Source organism: Ammospiza caudacuta, chromosome 20 (assembly GCF_027887145.1).
Source record: "Ammospiza caudacuta isolate bAmmCau1 chromosome 20, bAmmCau1.pri, whole genome shotgun sequence".
NCBI classification, from domain to species: domain Eukaryota; kingdom Metazoa; phylum Chordata; class Aves; order Passeriformes; family Passerellidae; genus Ammospiza; species Ammospiza caudacuta.
Window position 1 is genome coordinate 10,300,801 of NC_080612.1, and position 22,787 is coordinate 10,323,587.

General features: G+C 44.3%; 1 protein-coding gene across 1 annotated transcript in view; it reads left to right on the forward strand.

Moving 5' to 3' along the window:
* The window catches only part of MED13 (mediator complex subunit 13), a 56,156-nt gene that overhangs the window by 16,361 nt on the left and 17,008 nt on the right, over positions 1-22,787 (forward strand). The window contains exons 4-15 of the mRNA XM_058817775.1: positions 9,559-9,704; positions 10,708-10,905; positions 11,794-11,988; positions 12,837-12,999; positions 13,311-13,421; positions 15,362-16,045; positions 18,585-18,801; positions 19,625-19,709; positions 20,432-20,553; positions 21,689-21,779; positions 21,955-22,169; positions 22,577-22,773. Of these exons, the coding sequence (XP_058673758.1) occupies positions 9,559-9,704; positions 10,708-10,905; positions 11,794-11,988; positions 12,837-12,999; positions 13,311-13,421; positions 15,362-16,045; positions 18,585-18,801; positions 19,625-19,709; positions 20,432-20,553; positions 21,689-21,779; positions 21,955-22,169; positions 22,577-22,773 (2,424 nt within the window). The remainder of the gene's footprint in view (positions 1-9,558; positions 9,705-10,707; positions 10,906-11,793; positions 11,989-12,836; positions 13,000-13,310; positions 13,422-15,361; positions 16,046-18,584; positions 18,802-19,624; positions 19,710-20,431; positions 20,554-21,688; positions 21,780-21,954; positions 22,170-22,576; positions 22,774-22,787) is intronic.

The window sequence follows — 22,787 nt, forward strand, 5'->3', positions numbered from 1 at the left end:
TTAACACAATTGAAATAGCAGTAAGCAAACAATTGAGTAATCCTGAATTGGTGGGTGGATCTGATAGACAGCTAAAAGTCTAGAATGCTAAAAGCTGCTATATTACTTGTATGGTTGCTTTTTTTTCCCCTTGTAATTGGGAAATAATGCAGCCATTGCAGTGGGTGGCAAAGCAGAACTTGTGTCTGATGAGTTCAGTAAAAATGGTGAAAAAACACCAGAGAAACACCACACACCCAAAACAAAAAATCCAAAAACCACCCCACAAGCCACTTGAAAATTCATAAGTGATAAGGTTATCATAACTTGCTGCACAGGTTTCAGGGTAATTCTGTTTACCACAAGTCTGGGTTCAGATTTTACAATACCAGGCCCCCATTCTCTTTTTTGTTAACTTCCCACAGAAATAGAAAATATAATAAGTGTATAACTTAATGGGAAGTGACTGCTGAAGAACATTCCAGATGCCAGTTTGGCTTTATTTGAAACCTTTGTACATCTTGTAGTTATCTCATTTTGAAGGTTGCTTATCAGAGTTCTGGAGAGGGATTTTCTTTTCTCTGCCTCATCTTGCCATGAGGAAGAGGAGGCACTGAGGGTGATTGCTGAGGTTGGTGCAGCCCTGCAGAGGAAGAGGAGGCACTGAGGGTGATTGCTGAGGTTGGTGCAGCCCTGCAGAGGAAGAGGAGGCACTGAGGGTGATTGCTGAGGTTGGTGCAGCCCTGCAGAGGAAGAGGAGGCACTGGGGGTGATTGCTGAGGTTGGTGCAGCCCTGCAGAGGAAGAGGAGGCACTGGGGGTGATTGCTGAGGTTGGTGCAGCCCTGCAGGCTGGAATTGGGATGGCCATGGCTGCAGTGTGAGTCTGGGGGGGATTTTTTAAATGTGGGCCCTGGTTTGCCATCAGAAAGGTATTGGCATGAACAGCTCCTGCCTGTCTGCTCCTCGCTGCCCCCAAGACAAAGGGAATGCTGCTTTTAACCCCATTTCTGCCCTCTTTGCCTCCCTTCTCCCAGCTCCCATGGTCATCTTTCCTCAGGAACAGAGAATTTTACTTCTCAATCCCCTGGGATTCTGTTGGGAATTATTATTATTAAGGATCAGAACGAGATTTCTGGGTGCTAAAGCTCAAAAATTCCTTCATACTCGAGAGAGTTAACTACCAAAACAAGGTTCACCCCCAGGTTTTGGGTTTATTTCTGTCTATTTAGTCTGCAACCAGTGTGCTAGTGCTGGAATATTTTCTATTAAGGCTGCTCGAGTCTTTGCAGTGTAAATTTCCTCCCTATGTTAATCTTTAAATCAAACAATGTCAACATTTTTTTGCAGCAGCTCTAATGAGGCTGCTGTGGCACCGTGGCCCGGCAGGAGAGCAGGTGATGTTTTTCCTTGTGCTGCAGACAGCTGGAATTGAGAGCTGCTGTAAGTAGGACAGTGCAGGATAAACAGCAGGAGCTGAGAGCATTGATCACATGATTGTCTCTTTGGAATATTGGGTTGCTACAGAGACTACAAGCAGACAAATTTAGCACTTTACATCACAAAGCAGTTTTCTCTTATTTAGCTTAAATTACACTGCTAGTTGGTTCATCAGGAAAAAGGAAACAAAATGAAAATGCTCTGGGTTTTTAGCTTTCAAGTATAAATCTGCTCTTTTTGTTCACTGAACAATAAAATAATACAAAAACCATCCAGACACTTCAGATTTTGTTAAATGACAATTTTATAATGCATTTCCATTTTGAACTTTGAAAAAATCTGGCTTAACAAGATGTTTGTAAATGTTTCAGGATGGGAAAGAGCAATACAGGGAAAGCTGTTCCCTGCCTTTGGAACACAGGGGTGTTTAGAGCTGTTATCCTTCTCCCAAAGAACTTCTGCATCTTTTTTCTTTATAGTAAATGTATATTTCCCTGTGAAAGCTCAAGTTCAGATAATTGAGATTTGCAGCCTCAAATTAAAGGATGCTAAAATCCAAGGTGACAGCTTTATTAGTCTCATTTAATTTCTGAAATACAGGAAAGTGAGCAAACTCTTTGTAGTATTGTTTATAATTGTATCTGGAAAAATAGATACCTTTGTGTGGATATATAAACTTCTTGCTGCCTCCTGAAAAAATCAGTTTGCTTCCTTTTAAAATACCATGCTGGAGTTTTAGTGTGTATAAAAATAAAATTGGTTTTATTGGGATGAAGCTAAGGCCTTAAATAATGAAGTTAATTTAAAATGTGGCAGTCTAAGGCAACTGTGGCTTATTCTGGAATACAGATTGCCTGCTGCATTTATATTTGTTTTAGTGCACATAACTCAGTTATGGAATAAATAAATATTTTTAACTCTCAGGTCTAAGTCAAATCAAAACATCCTCAGCCACAAAGAATGCTTTGGAGAGCCTTTTGACAGGAGTCATTAATGATGTGCTTTGAACTGGAAGGGTTTTTTCTACTTTGCTATTAGCTATGTTTTTGTGCTTTGTGTTATCATCAAAATCAGCTTTCTGCTGTATTTCTCTGCCTGGCCATGGGGAGTTACCCAGGGATGCTGGAAGAGCATCTCTGCTCCCTGCCTTTGTCCAGAGTGAGAGCAGCAATTCCTGCTCTGGCTCCTTCATTTCTGACAGAGCCTGCAGCTCCCTGGGAAATGGAGCTGAGCTTTTGCTGAGATTCCCTGCTCTGCTTTTAGAGTTGGATTTCTTTCCTATTTGCTGATCACAGCACAAGCACACTGAATTCCCTGCTCCTTTGCAGTCAGAACAAGACTGGGGAGTTTGGCAGTTCAGGATTGGGGATGGGGAGTGGGAATTGGGGATGCCACCTTTGGAACAGGATGGGCTTTGGGAGAGCAAAGGTGGAGGGAGCTGGAGAAGAAACTTCTCCCCAGTACCTGGGGGTTCCTGCTGCTGCTGGAAGGGTCCCAGAGAACTGCTCTGGTGTATCCCAGCCTGGAAAAAGGAAAGGGAAAGGAAAACAAAAGGAAAGGAACAGGAAGAGCAAAGGAAAAGGGAAAGGAAAGGACTTAGGGCTGTATGGGGGATGTGTGTCACCTTAAACCTTTTTTCCATATAGTTTTTCGTTTTCAAAAGAAACTATTTAATTGTAAGACTGTGTTCTCTACCCCAGGAATTTATTATAGAAGGGAACTGTCAGATTTTCAAGAGGAGCTTCTTTGATGCTTTGAATTGATTTCAGTGGCACTCAGTGTGAAGGACAGCTCTTGGGAGGGTTTCCCTTTGGTGGCTGAGGTTGGGAACTCTCCATTCCTGTCAGGGATTGATCCTTGGGGAAAATGCCCCACACTGACCAAGATGTGCCAACTTCTGCAATGAATAATAATGGTAATTAATTAATGAGGGCCTTAGCTGAGCTGCTGTGTTTGTGCTGCTGGGCCAGGTGTGCTCTCCCTGCTGGGCTGTCTGGGGCAGGAGGGCATGTCCCCATTTCCCATTCCCCCATTTCCCATTCCCCATTCCCCCATTCCCCCATTCCCCCATACCCCATTCCCCCATTCCCCATTTCCCCATTCCCCATTTCCCATTTCTCATTTCCCCATTTCCCATTCCCCATTTCCCATTCCCCATTTCCCCATTTCCCATTCCCCATTTCCCATTCCCCATTTCCCCATTTCCCATTCCCCCATTCCCCCATTCCCCATTTCCCATTTCCCCATTTCCCATTTCCCATTCCCCATTCCCCATTTCCCCATTCCCCATTTCCCCATTTCCCCATTTCCCCATTTCCCATTTCCCATTTCCCATTCCCCATTTCCCATTTCCCATTCCCCATTTCCCCATTTCCCCATTTCCCCATTCCCCATTCCATTTCCCATTTTCCATTCCCCATTCCCCATTTCCCCATTCCCCATTCCCCATTTCCCATTCCCCATTTCCCATCCCCATTCCCCGTTCTCATCCCCATTCCCATTCCCCATTCCCCATTCCCCCATTCCCCATTCCCCATTCCCCATTTCCCCATTCCCCATTCCCCATTCCCCATTCCCCATTTCCCATTTCCCATTCCCCATTCCCCATTTCCCATTTCCCATTCCCCCATTCCCCCATTTCCCATTCCCCATTCCCCATTTCCCCATTCCATTTCCCATTTTCCATTCCCCATTTCCCCATTCCCCATTCCCCATTTCCCATTTCCCATTCCCCATTCCCATCCCCATTCCCCATTCTCATCCCCATTCCCATTTCCCATTCCCCATTCCCCATTTCCCATTTCCCATTCCCCATTCCCATTTCCCATTCCCCATTCCCATTCCCCATTCCCATTTCCCATTTCCCATTCCCCATTCCCATTCCCCATTCCCCATTTCCCATTCCCATCCCTGCACTGTCAGCTCTCTGCTCTCCCTCAGGACTCTGTAAATATTTTGCTTGGGTGAGCGGCGCTTTGGCAGCACAAGGTGCTCCCACTTCAACTCAGAAGTAATTCACAAAGACAAGCTAGGAAAACAGGAGATAGTAATTACATAAAACAAACATTTTCTCTTTCAGCTGAAACATTTGGATTTTTTTTTATTTACTATTAAAATGTGCTTTTAGTTGGAGCTTCCTTGCGCTGGTGCTGCCATGGGGAGCTGATCTGAGTGTGGATTAGTGGGGTCCTAATGCAGCCAATGTTTGGGAAGCTCTACAGAAAGTCCTAATGTGGAGACAACACCAGCCCTAATTACCTTTTTATCAAGGAGATAGTTTCAGATTTGCTAATGGAAACCTCCTGTAGATGTGGATTTTAGTGTGGTTTCCCCTCCTACCCTTCAGTTATTCTTAAAAAGGTAGAAGTAGAAATTGTATTGGATTTATCCACAGCAGCTTCTGGTTTTTTCCCCCCATAAAATCATAATCCTTTGTCTCTGAAAGGAAAACATTTTTGTTTTGTGTGATTGGAGTGAAGAGGGAGCAGGGGGAATCAATGGTTTTACACAAATGTATTTTAATGGAGTGTAGATGAGGACTGAAGGTTGCTTCAAACAGCATTATTCCCAAGGAGTCTCTTTCTTACTTTATTTGTTTTTAAAGTTGCTTTCAGGATTGGACCTCAAGCTAATTGAATTCTGGTGTGTTCAGGACAAAAATCATAAAGAATCCTTGTTCTGATGGCACTTCATATCTCTACTCAGAAATCAGCTGGGAACTGGATTATTGATACCTAAATTCTGTGATTGGGGCTTTAATGAAATTAATTAGAAATATTCATGGAGCAACTTGATGTTCAGAATAAGACAAAAAGGTTTTTTTTAGGATTTTGTTTTCAGAACTTTCTGAATAAAAGTATATTCAACAATACCTGATGGTAGAAGTACTAAAAAGAGAGGTGATCAGTGCTGACTTTAGCATCAGATTTTTTTATTTTGTATCTGACCTTAAGGATGTCACTGATTCTCTCTTTGTGCAGAATAAAATTTCAAAGTGTTGAGGTGTCGGGGTTTTTTTTTCCATATTTCAGTGGTGAGATGCTCTGCACAAATTACCAGTGATCTTCTGAGCTACCTAAAATAGTCTGCAAATAAAAATAGGATGAACTCTCCGTTAGCAGGCAGGAAACCACCAGCCTGGTTCTGTTCCTGTGTCCTTGACTGAATTGTAAAGATAATTTGCCTATTTACCCCCAAGTGCTACGTGGCAGACTTTTTGCTTGATTGGGATTTTTGTGAGGTGAGTTATTGAGAAGATTAGAGGAGGACTTGGATAAATGGTGGAGAAAATAAATAAATAAATAAGTAAATAAATAAATATATCCACCTTTCCTCTTCCCCCCCCCTTCCCCCCCCATTTTTCCTTTTTCCCTTTTTTCCTTTTTTTTTTCCTTTTTTTTCCTTTTTTTCCCTTTTCCCCCCTTTTTCCCCCTTTTTCCCTTTTTTCCCTTTTCCCCCTTTTTTCCCTTTTTTCCCTTTTTCCCCTTTTTCCCCTTTTTTCCCTTTTTTCCCTTTTTTCCCTTTTTTCCCTTTTTTCCCTTTTTTCCCTTTTTTCCCTTTCCCCCCTTTTTTTCCCTTTTCCCCTTTTTCCCTTTTTTCCTTTTTTTCCTTTTTTCCTTTTCTCCCCTTTTTTCCCCTTTTCCCCCTTTTTTCTTTTCTTTTTTTTTCTTTTTTTTTCTTTTTTTTTTTCTTTTTTTTTTTTTCTTTTTCTTTTTCTTTTTCTTTTCTTATTAGATTATGGTAAAGTTTGGAATATTCCTCCCAAGCTGAGGTTGTGCACTGGCAGCCAGGCTCTAGAAACTTAAAGAATTGGAGGATGTTCAAATGCATTAATTGAAAGAAAACAATAATAAAACGCCTGCATGTCTGTAGAGTTTCTAAGCCCATATAATAATTTGTGTGGGGGCATCCAGTTCTGCAGAGCTCTGGTTCTTCGTGTTCCTTCCTCCTTTTCTCCACTCCCTCCAAAGAGCTTCCCTGTGGTTGTGATTTTTTTTTCTGTTTTAATTAGATTTCTTTATTTGTATTTCTTGTGATTATTTCCACATGCATTGCTGTTTCTTAAGTTCTGTAACCTGAATAATTTCAGTGTGGGGAAGCAGTTTCTGAGCTGCTGGCTCACAAGAACCAAAGCGCATTTGGGTCCATGAAGTGTCAATTTTGCCTTTCAGGTTTGCTTTGTTTAAAGCACTTCCAGGGATACTTTGTGTCCCAGGTGGGATCAGTTTCCTTATCCCGACCTTCCAGCCTCCTTTTTTTACTGTGTATTTCTCCTGTGAAACATATTATCCTCCTGGCCACAACTCTGCTGCACCTCTGAGAGAAACCCCCCCGGTGCTGGGCATTGTTCTGCTGTTTCACACTTGTATTTATAGCCAGGATTAGTGGAAATTGGGTGAAATTTGGGTTTTGCAGGCTGAATTGTGGCAGTGGATGCTCTCTGTGCCATGGAGGCAGAGCTGGGAACAATGGCACTGCAGCACTGGGTGCTCTCCCTGGATTATTTGGTTGGAAACCTCTCCCCTGCTGAGTTGAGGGGAAAAGAAATCTGATTTGGGCTCTTTTTCCTTGTTTGGATTTTTGGATTTGGCTTTTGCATGGTGACCTTGAGTTTTCCTTGCTGCTCCTTAGGACTGGTTTTGCAGTGATGAATTGAAATGCTTCTGTTATCATGCTGATGCCTCCCTTTGTCTTGGTTTATCTGAATTCCATCAGATTATGCCGTGATTGTTTGCCCTTTATCTGGCTAACAATGGGCTGTTTACAAGAGGTGAAGCTTAATTGCATTTAAAGTGTATATAGGGAATGTGTGCTTTTATTTTGAAGTTTTATCTCGCTGATACCGAGCTTCTGAATCGTGTCTGTCTCAGGGAACCAAGGCACTGCCACCTCCTTCACCCTAAAACATCCAATATGGTTGGGGAAATAAAATTCAGTTGGAAAATCAGTCTTCCACCATTTGCATAAGGACTGCAGTTTAATCAGATTTCCATACTGGAATTCAGTGGTGTGTTTTGTAGGCATCACCTCAGCTTCATCCTCAGTGCATTTTTAAATGGAACCTTCCTGGCATTCCTGAGCAGTGTGGGTTAAAGCAGTTCATAATTCATCCAGATCTTGTCTTTTTTGCCCCTAGAACACAATTAAACCCTGAGAACTGTTCTCCCTCAGAGCAGCTTCTCAGTCGGGTCACTGCAGCTCCTCTTTAAGGTGCTGCAATAAAAATGTGCTGTTCTGCTCCTTCTGAGCTCTCTGAGGCTTCTCTCATCCTTTTTGGATGCTTTTGGTCCTCGATTTAAATCTGCTTTGTTTTTGTCACTGTTCCACCTTTCTCCTCCCTGACTGAGGATGAAAACCCATTTCCATTTCCATTTCCATTTCCATTTCCATTTCCATTTCCATTTCCATTTCCATGGAGTGACTGCACTGTGCCACTTCCAGAAACTTTTCATTCCCCTTGCTGTTCCCCATCCCATCATTTCCCTCTGGGAAGGAAACACCTTGGAGATGGCACTGGAGATGTTCCCAGCCCCTGCAGCTGTGCAGGTTGTGGTTTTGGGGTTGTTCTGGTGCCTCTGGAGCTGTTTGTGCCTTTCCAGGAGTGCCAGATTGGTTTCAGCCCAAGGAACAGGGATGTCCCAGAGCCTCCATTGCTGGGCTCTGGCTGTGGGATCAGATCTGGTTTTGGGACACAGAGGTGTTAAATTCCTTTCCAGGCTGCAGTAATTCATGGAGTGTCCTTTCCATTGGGTTTTGCAGAAATCCTCCCCAGAATCTGCTTTTTGATTGACTAAAATCAGTGTTTGCTGTGCCTTGATCCCTTTTCCCTGAGGCTGAGCAGGGTTTTGCTGCTCCCTCCTTACAAAGGCAGATTTATTTTCTCACCAGCACTTTATGAAGTTCTTCTCAGGTTCTCCTTGACCTTGGTCCTTCTCTGGCCATGATGTTTGACCTCATTTAATGTCCAAGTGAGCAGCATCTCCTGCTTTTAAACATCTGCTCTTTTCCTACTGGAGTGCATCAGTCTGGCAGACATTGGGATAACTTGTACCACTATAACTGAGGAATGTTGTGCCTGTTCAGCTTCTTTAAAAGGGGGAAAATAAAAAGTTTTCCAGGTGGGCATGAGGATGTGCCACTTGTGGCAGGGATCTGCTTGGTTTTGCCTTCCTTTCTTGCTGTCCTTTAATTAAAATTGGTGAAATATATTTCATATAAATCCTGGACTTGATGTGGATGCAAGATGAAATATTTTCCTGGTTGTCCTTGCAGGGGTCAGCTGTAGTTTTGTGACAACAACACAGAGCAGAGCCCCAAAAATGAGAAATTCTCTGCAGAGTGATTTTGTGGAGTTGCTCACTAATAACTGCACAGCACTGGGAAACAGCATTGAAATCAGAGGTGTAGGAAGAGAAATGTTCATTGTTGGAGTTTTGTGCTGTTCAAACCTGTTGGGTTTTTATCCCCTAAAACTCAGGACCATGAGAGAAGCTGTCAGTGAAGCATCTGCTATTAAACATTGACACTTGCCTTAACGACTTTAATTAAGAATGTCTTGAGCCTCGGTTTTTTTAATTGATTGTATCTTCCCTTTTGTGTGTAGGTATGGGATGTCATTTTTAGTTACTTGATTGGCTTCAAGAACACGAAGATAAGATTCAATTTAAATAACAAAACAAAACCACTTCTCAAAGCTTTTGCCATTCTTCTTGCTCTTAAAGAAGTGACTTGTTGGCTGATATTAAATTCTGCTTAGTGAAGCTGTGACAGGACAACCTAGATATGACCTCATTAAAAATAAAATATGTTCAGAAGTATTTCTAGAGATTTTAAATAAATGCATAAGGTATAAAAATATTAAATTACAGGTTTTTGTCTTGTAAAAAATTATGGTTTAAATTTCCTCAAGACAGCAAAATATAAAGTGTCAGACTGAAGAAATGGAAAACTTAGTGCCTGTTGTTTTCTAGCTGATATTTCTTTGGGTTTGTAAAGGAACATAGAAGGGTGAATGTAGAAGGGTGTTTTGGCTACTTCCATTAATGAATATATTGTGAGGAAACGCCTGAAAACTGCTGAAACAGAGACCAACTTATAGAAAATGTGTACTTCAGCCTTCTTTTCTGCTGTTGCCTTTGCAGTGAGCACCTGTCCTGCTCGTTCACCTTCTTCCTGCACGGGGACAGCAACGTGTGCACGAGCGTGGAGATCAGCCAGCACCAGCCCGTGTACCTGCTCAGCGAGGAGCACCTCACCCTGGCCCAGCAGTCCAACAGCCCCTTCCAAGGTGGGACTGCTGCCTCTGCCCCCTGCACTCCTCCCCTGGGCCTCCCTGGGGGCCTGGCCGGGCTGGCAGTGGGGGCAGAGCTGCCCAGCTGTGCCCAGCTGTGCCCAGCTGTGCCCTGTGCTCACTGCCAGGTGCTGTGTCCTGGCCCTGCTGCATTTGCAGGTGGAACATTTGCATATTCATCTCTTGGTGTGTAATTGAGTCGTTTGTCCTCATCACACCCTTGCCAAGTTCTGTCATTTTGGTGACTTCAGTATTTTGTTTCAACCTTGTAACCCCCAGATACCTTCACCAATCCCCTCTGAGACATCCATTTCTGGATTTAACCTGTCCCTCAGTGTATTTAACCCATTCCCACCCTTTCCCTTGGCTCTTCCTTGCCTGTAAGTGCCTGTGGTTCCCCCAGCAGATGCAGGCTGTGCTCTGGAAGACAGAGGAGTGCTGGGGCCTGAGTCTGGTCAGTGGGGCTGTGTGATCCCTCCCTGCATGGCCTCACTCCTTCAGCACTGCTCAGTGTCCAAAATTGCTTTTTTTCCTGAATGCAACTTAACAGCAGCTGTGCTTCCCCACTATGGACAAGACTAAACATGAAGCAGAGGATTCCCTCTGCATTCCCTGTTGTTGTAACCAGAATGGAAGGATGAGGAAACACCTCAACTCTGCCAGGATCTGGAAGTGTTTCTTTATCCCACCTGTATCTGAGACTCCTTGCAAGCCCAGATGAAAACTTGCCTGTTGCTTGTTTGAATGGATTAATCTGTAGTTGTTATTGTGGTTCCTCAGTTCTTGCAGCACCTCTGAATTTAACAATGGGAACCTATTGCCAAAAGCTTGGGTAGTAAATCATCATTAGGCTGCATTTTGACTTACCAGTGGTAAATTGTAAATTACCAGTGGTAAATTGTTTATTTGGTGTGGCTGAAATAAGAGTGCTGCTATTGCAGAGGGGAAGAGGGAATTTGGGGTGAATGCCATCTCCAATGGGGTTTTATCTCTGTTTCAGTTATCCTGAGCCCCTTTGGGTTGAATGGCACACTCACAGGGCAGTCCTTCAAGCTTTCTGATTCATCCACAAAGAAGCTGATTGGGGAGTGGAAGCAATTCTACCCTGTCACATCCAACTTGAAGGAGGGATCTGAGGAGAAACAAGAAGAAATGGACTGGGAGGATGATTCTTTAGCTGCTGTTGAAGTCCTTGTTGGTGAGCCTGATTACCTTTAATTGCTGAAATAAACTGGCTGGATAAACCTGCAAAATTCTGAATGCAGGAGTGACCCCATGTGATTCCTTTGCAGCAATGGTTGCTGGGTTTGGTTTTCCTGTTTGATGCTCAGCACTGTCTATGATGGGTTGCTGCTCAGAGTGGATTCTGCAGAGCCATTAGTGGGAGGTCTTGTTCTTATGTGTCCTGAGAGGGAAGATTTAAAAACAAAATAAAATAAGAGAGTAAAAAAAGCCCTGGATGATCACTGTTGACATCTGAGCTGAATCCAAAGCAGCTTGTGCTGTTCCAGAGTCTCTGCAAATTCACACAGAGCAGGTTTGCCTTTCAGGGGTGTCTTCAAAACCACAATCCTGGAGAACCTGATGTACTCAGGCCCTGCCTTTCTCTGCTGTTTTCCCAAAACCTCAGCCCCTGGATGCAGGGGGTTGTTCTGCTGTGGGCTGGGGACCTTTGATTTGCCAGCAAATGCAATCCCTGCTCTGTGAGGAGCTCTTAGTGCAGTGATGGCTGGAGACCCTCATGCTGCTGGGATCTTTGCAGTGCTACATGATCCTAAAAAGGATTTTTGCAGCTTTTATAAAACAAAATGACAGAAGCAGGTAGCAGCACGTGGATGTCCCTGCCTGTACAAAACCCTTTTTATTCATACAGAAAATCTGGGCAAATCTTCTGTAGGAATAAAAAGCATGGGCCAATCTTCTGTATGAATGAAACAAATCAAGTAATGATGGAGGTGCCAACAGGTGGTTTCTGTCCAAGGAGCTGCTGCAGTGGGTGGGAAAGGTCTGTCAGGCCAGGGGTTGCTCTGAAATGCTGATTTGGTGGCTCTGGGTGTAACCAGGTGTGCGCTGCCCTCTCTTGCAGCTGGAGTGAGGATGGTGTACCCGGCGTGCTTCGTGCTGGTCCCTCAGACTGACATCCCTGCTCCCAGCTCTGGGGGGGCTCCCCACTGCTCCACTGCCTGCCTGGGGGTCCACCAAGTGCCTGCTTCCACCAGAGACCCTGCCATGTCCTCCGTCACCCTGACGCCACCCACGTCCCCAGAGGAGGTTCAGACAGGTGGGAAGGAATTGGGTTCTGCACCAGGGAATTGTTCCCATGGTTTCTTCTAACAAACTTCTGACAGAGTTTGAGGGGATTCAGGGGCTCTGTGTGCAGCTGGCTTCGGAGGGAAAATCACATTTCTGTAGTCCTAAGTTTGTTATAGTAAAAAGCTGATGGCACCAACTGTGGGCAAAATGAACTCAAACTCTGCTGTGAGCTGCTGCAACCAGAGCTGCTGTTGTACTTGGGGTTGGTACCAGTACTCTGGGTTGCTCTGGGGAGGTTTTGGGGGTTTTTGCCCCTCTGTGAGCATCCCTGTGTTCTGACAGAGCTCCATAACCCCACTGTGCCCTCAGTCATCAGTGAAAGGTGCTGTTTTCTCCAGCCCAGGAAGATTGGCTGTGGTTTGGTTTCCAGTCAGGCTCTGTGCCCTCTGCCCTGGGTGTGAGCAGGGGAGCTCATTTAGGTCACAGCAGGTGACACTCACTGATAGTTTCAGGTGACATTTACATAAGTTTTATTGTGCAGAAGAGGTGTTGTTTCTTTTTTCCTTCCATGATCTTCTGTTACCCAAGCTTGACCCTGTTTTTTAATCATAATCTTGACTTTGCTCAAGTTGATTTTTATTTCAGGTCACTTTCATCAAAGATAAAGAATATCCAACCTACTTACAACATAAACATATATGGTGCTTTTAAAAATCTCCTATAATAATTTGCTACTATTCCTAAATTTTCTGTGTGTTTCTATTTCCTAACACTGAGTGAAGAAGTCAGTTTTCTTCCTCTGGTTAATTGAACTGGAGTGATAGACACTGCATTGTCTCACTGCCTGAATCTGTTTCCTCTGGTGCTGCTTTCCAGTTGATGCTCAGTCTGCCCAGAAATGGGTGAAGTTTTCCTCAGTTTCAGATGGATTTATCTCAGACAGTACCAGCCATCACGGTGGCAAAATCCCCAGAAAACTGGCCAACCAAGTGGTGGACAGAGTCTGGCAAGAGTGCAACATGAACAGAGCACAGAACAAGTATGTATTTACCCTCTGAAGCCAAAAATGCCAATATTCTGTGTGTCCCTTGTAGCAATTAGTTCTGTTAAGGGTGCTGTGACTGCTGGTGCAATGTACTTTACTCTTCTAACAAACCATTTCTAAAGAAGTTCATTTTTCCCTAACTATTCAGGAATGATTTACTTAGTTCTCAGTTGAATATGTCAGGAAAAGGCAATTTATCCTTTCTTTGCTGAATCCCCTGTCACCAAACCGCTCTTGAGCTTTGCCAGAAGATAAGAGAAGAACATATGTTGCTCCCAAATAACTCTCCTGGTATTGAATCCTAGGAGGAAATATTCTGCTACATCAAATGGCCTGTGTGAGGAGGAGACAGCTGACAAGGTGGCATCCTGGGATTTTGTTGAAGCCACGCAGAGGACAAATTGCAATTGTTCAAGGTACAGCACTTGGCAGAGGCACAGCCCAGAGATGTTCACCGGGCTCCAGTGCTCAGGAGAGGCTCCCGATCCCTCCTGCAGGAGTAATTAAGCAGGAGCTGCTTGGAGGGAAAGCTGGAACAAAATTTGTATCTCCTCTCCTAAATGTCATTGGAGGTCTTGAAATTCTGCCCAGGGAGTCACTGCAGAGGTTGGGGTGCAGTGAATTGCCTGGGGGAGCTGGGGGAGCTGCTGCCAGGGCAGGGACAATTCCTGAGCCCTGGAGTTCCATGTGGATGTGGGCAGTCTCCACCTCATGGAATGGCAACAAAATGCTGTTTATTTAGGATTCAGGCACCTCTTCAGAGGTCTCTGGCATTAGCCTTGAAGGAGAAATCTGTTATAGGAATAAACCCCCAGACCTGCTCTCTGGGAAGGGTGGCTGTGTGGAAAACTGCTCCTCTGGGAGTGGATGCCAGTGTGTGTTTTATATATTACCTGGGAAAAAAGGGATCAAAACAAAGGGCAAAATGTCTAAGATTAAAAAAATATAATATGTGTATCTAATACAGCCCTTTTTGAGGCTGCAATGCCACACTGTTAATACAGGTATTTAAATGAAATGGAAACATTAATTTCATTGAATTCTCAATTTCTGTACTTATGGCAGAATATTAATCTTTAGGTGACTGAAGTGTTGCAATAGGTTTAAACACTTTCTGTGATTTAAATGTTACACTGATTACCTTGCAGGGAATATTGGTATCTTAGGAAAAAATTACTGTCTGGAGGATGGAGCATTTTGAGAGAAATGCATTTTTTTAACTCCCTTATTGAAATGGTTGGTTAAAGTTCTGTGGAAATAGTTGTGTCCTGAGAAGAGCTGGGGTGTGGAGGAGGATTAAATGTTCTTTTCAAGGAGAATTTAGCTATGATAGCACTAGTTAAGAGCAAACCAGTCAATTAACTATGTGAGGTGTGTATTAGAAATATGCAATTGCCTAAAGAGAAATTGCAAAGACCTAAACCCCCTTATTATTCCACGTGTTTTGAATTCTAAGTGGAGAAAAACATGTGGATGTGTGTAAGAGTTTAAAGTAAAAATAGATTTTGATACCTCTTACCTTTTATCCCTGCCTAATCCTGTTTTTTCAATACAAGTGCTTCTTAACTTTGCTAATGGAAGAGTGGCAAAGAACTGCCAGGCACTGAGCATGTACCTGCAGTTCAATGGCTTAATCATAAACATTTCATTCTACACTTCAGCACTTCATGTGCCTCATTCTGTCAGATGATCCTGGAAGTTGGCATCTTGAACTTGCAGATGAAATGTTTGAGCTCGGGTGCATTTACACTGAACAGACCCAGCTGTATTAATGCAGTTGAGACACTGTGTTTTTCTTTTTCCCACACTTGCTAAATTTGTAAGTGAGCAGCTACAAAAGCCTTGTAATAGCTTGGAAATAGCTTTAGTAGGAGTGAGCTTGGCTTTTCAGTTCTTGGTGTTAGTTTTGCAGTCCTTAACCCAGTGAGGCTTGGGCAGCTCTCTTGGCTGGTGTCAGTGTTTGAATTCCAGAAGCCATTCACTAATTCTTACGTTGTTCTACTGATTCATCAGCGCCGGCACAAGTTACAAATGATGAGGTTTTCATGTGACAATCTATTTCTGCTAAAGTAGTTATAAAATACTGTCTTAATTCTGATCATTATTTGTGTGTTTGGCTCATAGGACACATGTAACAATATTTAAAATGGTATTGTAAAATCATACAGTGCTGCTCAAGTCACTCAAATTGTGGTCAGAAAGAAGGGGCAGCTTCACTTTGGAGCAGTTTTGGTTTCAGCTGTCTCTCACAGGCTGTTTAATGGCCTAGAAGCAGGTTCTTATCTAGTGAAAAAGAACACCACAGACATATTTGAAAGATTAATGTGGAGTCTTTTCCCCTGTATTAATTCTGCAGGCACAAAAATCTCAAACCAAGAAATTCAGGTCAACAGGGGCAGGCCCCACCTGTGGGCCCCCAGCAGCCGGCGGCTCCGAAGCACAAGACAAATGAGAAGCAAGACAAAGGGGATAAGCCACAGAAACGCCCTTTGACTCCTTTTCATCATCGTGTATCTATCAGTGATGATGTTGCCATGGAGGCAGAGTCGGCGAGTCAGAGGCTGGTGATGGCTGCCCCCGACAGCCAAGTGAGGTTTGCCGCCATCCGAAGCGCCGAGGGCGCGAAGGCGGCGCCGCTGCACGGGGCCGAGCTGGGCAGCTCCCCCCAGCCGCCCCCCCTCAGCCCCCACCCCTGCGACGGCCCCGACGAGGGCGTGCCCAAAGCCCCCTCCACGCCCCAGAGCCAACATTTCTACCAGATGCCAACTCCAGAGCCCTTGGTGCCCACGAAAGCGATGGAGGACAGGCTGGATGGGCTGTCCCAGCCCTTCCCCGCCGCCTTCCCCGAGGTGATCGAGCCCACCGTGTACGTGGGCACCGCCGTCAGCCTGGAGGAGGATGAAGCTGACACCACTTGGAAGTATTACAAAGTTCCAAAGAAAAAGGATGTGGAGTTCTTACCGCCCCAGCTTCCAAATGATAAGTTGAGAGATGATCCAGTAATACCTGCTGGACAGGAAAATGTAACATCAGTTACAGAGTAAGTGCTGCTTGATCCTGGGGTAAGAGCACGAGGAGCGAGGGAACGGGGAGGCCAAAGGCAGGAGGTTCTCAGTGGAAGGAGCAGAAATGCTGAGGGTGTGAGCACAGCTCTGGGTACAAGAAGTTAATCCTTGTGAAATGGGAGGACAAAGCCCAGTCAGATCTGTAGCAAGACTTTCCAGCTTTTTCTCATTTTAGTTCTGATTTAGCTGACAGCAATGATATTTATTTTTATACTATAAAATTAATCTCGTAGGCAGCCAAATGATGCCTATTAGAGACTTAAGTCCCTTTCTTCCCCCCTCCTCTCCCAAAAAAAAGAAATAACTTTTTCACTTTAGTATTTGTTTTCTTCATTATTTGAAGAAAATATGGATGGTCTCAGCTGCAGAGATCCTGTTAAAATTTCTTCTCTCATTTCTGCTCCTGTCTTCACTTAGAAGAGCTAATGTTACAAGCCCCAACTTGTAAAACATTCTGCTCTGCTGCTTGTTTCCATTGGGATAAAGGAATTGGTCACTTTGGATACTGTTTTTAAGTTTGAATAAATTCTGGAGCTTAGGGCCACTGGAGGAAATCAAACTCTGGTGGTTTTAGTGTTAAAACTTTGAGCTCTGTTATAAGCAGAATGAGCCAAGATGAATTTGCTTTACCAGTTAAACAAAGTCCCCAATGAAGATCACCAGCACCAAATCCCCAGCCCACAAGAAGAAAAGCCCAGAAGCAGAACCTTGGCCCTTGGGCCGTGTCCCTGTGCTGCTGTGTGAGCAGGGAATTGTCCCTGTCACCCCTGTGCCACAGCAACTCCCTGTGGGGACACTGCTGGAAAGGGACAGCCCTGGGGGCAGCAGGTGCTGACAGGGCTGTTCACGGCTCAGCAGGGCTGGGGGTGCAGGACAGGGGACAAACCTGGGCTGGGGGTGCAGGACAGGGGACAAACCTGGGCTCAGGGCTGGCACCGAGGAATTGAAAGCTGCACCCAAAGCTGCCTCTATCCTCTATCCAGGCACTTCTGTCCATTCTTTTTGGTCTAAATTTTCTTGTTCAGGTGAAAGGAGATTCTTACTGTGATCAATATCAAATTATGGAGAGCTTTGGGTTTAATTTTAGGAGCTGGTGCTGAATTTGGGGTGGAAGAGCAGCTGCTCACAAGACAAAAGGCTGGAGTTGGTTATTGTCCCGTTGCTGGCAGTGGGAAGCCACTGGTGGCAGCACTGGAATGGCTGGGTGGGAAAGCTGGAGAAGGAGTAAATGTGGTGTAGCTGCTTCTCTGTGCTCACACACAGCTCTGGACATCCTTTGTGGTCACTGTTTGAGAGACTCTTTCAGGATGTGCATGTATGGTGTTTTTTAGTGCTTTTTGTCTTTGCCTTGAAATCACTTCAGCCCAGTAGATAAGGAAAGATATTTCCTTTTGTCTCTTCAGGACATTGTCTTTCCTAGTTTGATTTGACAACTTACCAAAAACATCTTTTCCCCTGGGATATCTGGCTGTTAACTTCTCTTCCTCTCTGCTGGTCAAAAATACAGCAGAGGTGTTTCATTCCCCATTCCTAGAAAGTAATTTCCATCTCTTCTTTTGCCTTTTTATTTTCCCTTCCTGATGGCAACTTTTGCAGGATTTAGAAACTGGTTTATTGAGCATGGAAGAGCAGCACGGATGGATTTGGCATTGTTGTTGGCTGTGAGATGATTTTTGGGACAGTTTGTTTCTAGGAAGTGTCTTTGACAAAGCCAAACTGTTTCTATAGTTGAGAGGAATGTGCAGGAGCTTCTGATCTTGTTTGAGGGAGCACCTTCCTCACCTGGTGCCTTCTGTTTGTTGGGGTGCAGAAAATGAAGCTGGTTCAGGGGCACATCTACAGCTCATAATCAGAACAGTTTTTTCCTTGCCAATGTCTTTTTTCCCTGGTGCAATGCCACATTTGTGAAACCAATACTTCAGAGAGAAAACCTGAATTTCTCTGTACTGACCAGCTCCAGTTTTGGCTCAGAATGTTAACAAAAGAAAAATGCTGATAAAGGCAAATGTGGTTAGAATTTTCTCATTAGTAAATTAGTTACTGGTGTGCTGCAAGCTTCATTTGTATTGATCTGAGTGATATAAATGGCTCCTGAGCACAGTGGCATTTGTGTGCTTTACTTGTGATTATTGCTTGGGCTTTTTTGGGGAATGCACTGAGTAATTCTTTAGCCTGGTGAGTTTCTTTTAGTGGATGTGGAGAGTTGAATCCATTTGTGCCTTATAACAAATGACAGCCATGACCTGGGATAAATTACTAATCTTTATGTGAATTGACAGTGCTTGAGGAGAGAGGGGAGGATGAATCACACAGCTGGATCTGATGTGTGGAAGGAGGTGATATTAAATGAGTAATGATTTAATCTTCGTCCCCAAAAGTTTTCTGAAGCTGGGCTGGGAAGGAAGGAAGTGGAAAGATGAGGTTGTTCTTGTTAAGGCTGTGTGATAGCAGAAATAATTCTGTGTAATAAATGCTAAATAAATGATTTTGTGATTTTATTTTTCTTCTGTTCAGATTAATGGTGCAATGTAGGAAACCTTTGAAGGTTTCAGATGAACTGGTGCAACAGTATCAGAGTAAAAACCAATATTTAACAGCTGTAGCAACGGAAGCTGACCAGGAACCTGAAATTGATCCTTATGCCTTTGTGGATGGAGACGTGGAATTCCTGTTTCCTGACAGTAAAAAGGACAGGCAGAACATGGAGAGGGAAGTGGGGAAGAAACACAAGGTGAGTCAAGGAGTGAGGCTTCAAATCAGTGATCAGATTAAACAAATTGCCTTAGGCACGGGGTAGAATGTAAACTCTTCTTTGTGTATTTAGAAGCAAATTAAAAACCAAATTATATTCCAGCAGAAATGATCAATGAAATTAAGCAGCATGTCTCCAATGACACTTAAATTTTTTTTTTGGCACACTGGTGGTGCCATTGCATCAGGGCTCATGAGGAAAAAGCTGCTGGATCAGTCTGGCTCAGTGGCCTCCTGTGGAAATAGGTGCTGGCAGGTGCCTGGGGAGAGAGGGGGAACAAGGCCAGTGCTTTGTTCATGAGTGGAAAGGTCTGGGGGTAGGTGAGGTGAGCCCTGACTCGTTCCCTGGCCAGTGAATTGCAGTTTTTATTCTTTTTTTGTGCTTTTGTGCAGCTATGTGAGACTTGTACTTAAAGCAAAAGGGCACCTACAGAAAAGGAGAAAATATAACTGCACTGGGGGCTTGTCTATGAAATACATTTGCTTATTGGAATTAGTTATGTGTGGATGCATTCATTCAGGAACTGGTACAGTTCATGTGTAGCATCTGATAGTGAGGGTTTTTCCTTAAGGTGTTGTAGCAAGAATCCACAGCTTGCTTTGTAAATTTATCCCCAAGACAAGCCCAGTGTTGGCAGCCCAGGCTCTGCTCCCCTGAGCCAGCAGCAGCCCCCAGCCTGCCCTGCTGAGCTCACAGGGTAATGAGAACCTGATCCTCTCCAGGGACAGAATCCTCACAGGGACATCGAATACCTCCCACCCCACTCATTAATTTAAGCAAACTTTTCTCTCTTTTTTAATAGGCTGAGGATGGGACATCCAGTGTTACAGTTCTATCCCATGAAGGAGAGGATGCAATGTCTCTGTTCAGTCCTTCTGTCAAGCAAGGTAAAAGAGGTTTTTTTTCCCCTCTCTGTCTTGTGTTATATTAATGATGTCTTGAATAGTCAATAGATTCCAATAGGGTGCTCAGTTTTGTGGTTTATGGTTTGTATTCCCCTTCAGTCTGCTTGGAACATTTCTTTGTTGCACCTTGCAGACAAATGTTGGCTATAAAGTCTAAACTGGAAGGGCCCTCACCTCTGTAAGATGGATGAGATGAAGCCAGTCCCTCTCACCCCTGGGTTTCCTTTCCCCAGCTGTGGGCAGAGCTCTCCAGTGCAGTTTCCATGCAGAGGCAGAGCTGGGCTCTCCAGTGCAGTTTCCATGCAGAGGCAGAGGCAGATCTGGGCTCTCCAGTGATGTTTCCATGCAGAGGCAGAGGCAGATCTGGGCTCTCCAGTGCAGTTTCCATGCAGAGGCAGAGGCAGAGCTGGGCTCTCCAGTGCAGTTTCCATGCAGAGGCAGAGCTGGGCTCTCCAGTGATGTTTCCATGCAGAGGCAGAGGCAGAGCTGGGCTCTCCAGTGCAGTTTCCATGCAGAGGCAGAGGCAGAGCTGGGCTCTCCAGTGCAGTTTCCATGCAGAGGCAGAGCTGGGCTCTCCAGTGCAGTTTCCATGCAGAGGCAGAGGCAGAGCTGGGCTCTCCAGTGCAGTTCCCATGCAGAGGCAGAGCTGGGCTCTCCAGTGCAGTTCCCATGCAGAGGCAGAGCTGTGCTTTGTCTCCCCACAGATGCCCAGCGCTTGGCTGCCCACGCGCGCACGGCCTCCACCAGCCTGTTCCACGAGACAGACCTGGTGGTGTCCTACACTGACCTGGACAATCTCTTCAATTCTGATGAAGATGAACTCACAGTAAGTGATGTGCAAAAACTCCTGGCAGGTGCCAGCTAAAAAACCAGCGAGGAACAGCTCTTGTCCTTCTGTGGTTTGGGGTTTGATTTCTCTGTGGTGTTTGTAGGAGAGGTTGCAGAACATTCACACAAACAGGAGCTGTGGCCCCTCGGTGCCAAACGGGCTGCTCTGCTCGACTCATGCAGGCAGATTTTAGATGCAAACAACCTTTTGATCTCACTTCCTTACAATGCCCACAGTGTGTGCTGCCTGAACATACCTTTAGTTTGAGTTGTACAGATTCAGCAGGTGCTAGTGTGTTCTCTTCCTGTGGTCTGGGCTCTGTTAACTGCTTCATCAAGGTAATATTGAAACCAAACAGCAACTTCTGAAAGAGAAAAGGCATTTAAACACTGGACACTCTGCCAAATAAGCTGCTTGTCTGCAGCAGCTATTATCTTGGAACAGTTTCTCTTACAGTCTGAATCCATTATCTTTCTAGTTTCTATTTCAATACTATTTGTAATCAGTTGTCTTTTCTGAACTGTGCTTTGCTCCACGTTTAATCCTAAATCCCCTTACCCAGACAAAATGCCCATCAACTTTAATGGGAGCTGGAGCTGAGTAAGGGCTGAAGGATCTTAACAGCCATCAAAGGTCATCAGTATGTAAAGGAAGTGTGTTTGCTCTTAAACATGAACACTTACCATCTTTAAACAGTTCAGATGTCTACAGATTGTAAAATATCTTTTCTTCTTTGACTTTTGACAGATATTTTCCCTATATTTCTTGCTGCAGGATTTGTGTTTGTCTTTTCTGTTGTTGTGGTAGCACCAGTGATGTTAATATGGCTCTAGGAGTGTTGTGGTTTGTTCTGGTAAACTGTGGGCAGCCCTAATTTAGCTTCTTTTGCTGTCTGCTAACAGGATGAGGGATATTTTGTAACTGGTTTTTCCCTTCAACCACATTGTGACCTGTTGGGAGAGGTTCTCTGGGTTCCAAGAATTAAGAACAAGTGTAAGCCCAACCTTAGGCTTCTGAGCTATTTTAATTTTTCAAAGTATTATACAATGTCTCAGCTTTGTATGTGCAGGTGAGATTTCCTGTTAGCAGGAAACATGAACATGTGTTTATGTCTGAAATGCTTCTTTCTTAGCCTGGATCCAAACGAACAGTGAACGGCACTGATGACAAATCCAACTGCAAAGAGGCAAAAACAGGAAATCTAGACCCACTGTCATGCATAAGTAAGATTTATTTGTGTTTTCTTTTTGCCTAAAGAGAATGTAGCTGTAAACATTGACTCTAATATGTTGTGGCAATTTGGAAATGTACCCTTCATTTGCTTTGCAAAATTTGGAGACTTGGGAAACACTTCAGAAAGTTTTCATGCTCTAAAGTCTGCTTCTGATCTGAAATTAGGCACTGCAGATCTCCACAAAATGTATCCAACTCCCCCTTCACTGGAACAACATATTATGGGGTTTTCTCCAATGAACATGAACAATAAGGAGTATGGCAGCATGGACACTACACTTGGAGGAACAGTGCTGGAAGGGAATAGCTCTACTGTGGGGGCTCAGTTCAGAATCGAGGTGGATGAGGGTTTCTGCAGCCCCAAACCTGCTGAAATCAAGGTAGGTGGTGCTGACAGCCCTGATCAATGCTTGTGGTTATTGACCAGTTCATGACTTAAATCTGAATAGGAATGGGGGGAGATTAAGTACAATTTGTAACTTGTCCTGTGTTATTTTGAGGGAGGTAATATTCTTTGTACTATGTATGTTTGACCCCTTAAGAGAGAGTAAAACCTGAGTAGGCATTAGTGAGCTGCAGAAATGCCTTTCAGTCACTGCAGTTCACTGAGGTTTGTTTTGGTGTATTGTGAATATTGTGTGCACACATCTCAGCTTTCCCTTGCAGCTGTGTCAGGATTTTGGGTTAAGGAACTGCTGCTTGAACTCGCTCCTGTTTTCTGGAGAATCATTTAATTGCTGCAGTGATCTAATTTACACACTAATGCTTTCCCATGTCTGACTTGCAGGATTATTCCTATGTCTATAAACCTGAGAACTGTCAAGCTTTAGTGGGATGTTCCATGTTTGCACCACTGAAGACTCTTCCCAGCCAGTGTCTTCCTCCCATCAAGCTGCCTGAGGAATGCATTTACCGCCAGAGCTGGACTGTGGGAAAGCTGGATCTGCTTCCTCCAGGCCCTGCCATGCCTTTCATCAAAGATGGGTACGACCCTGGGG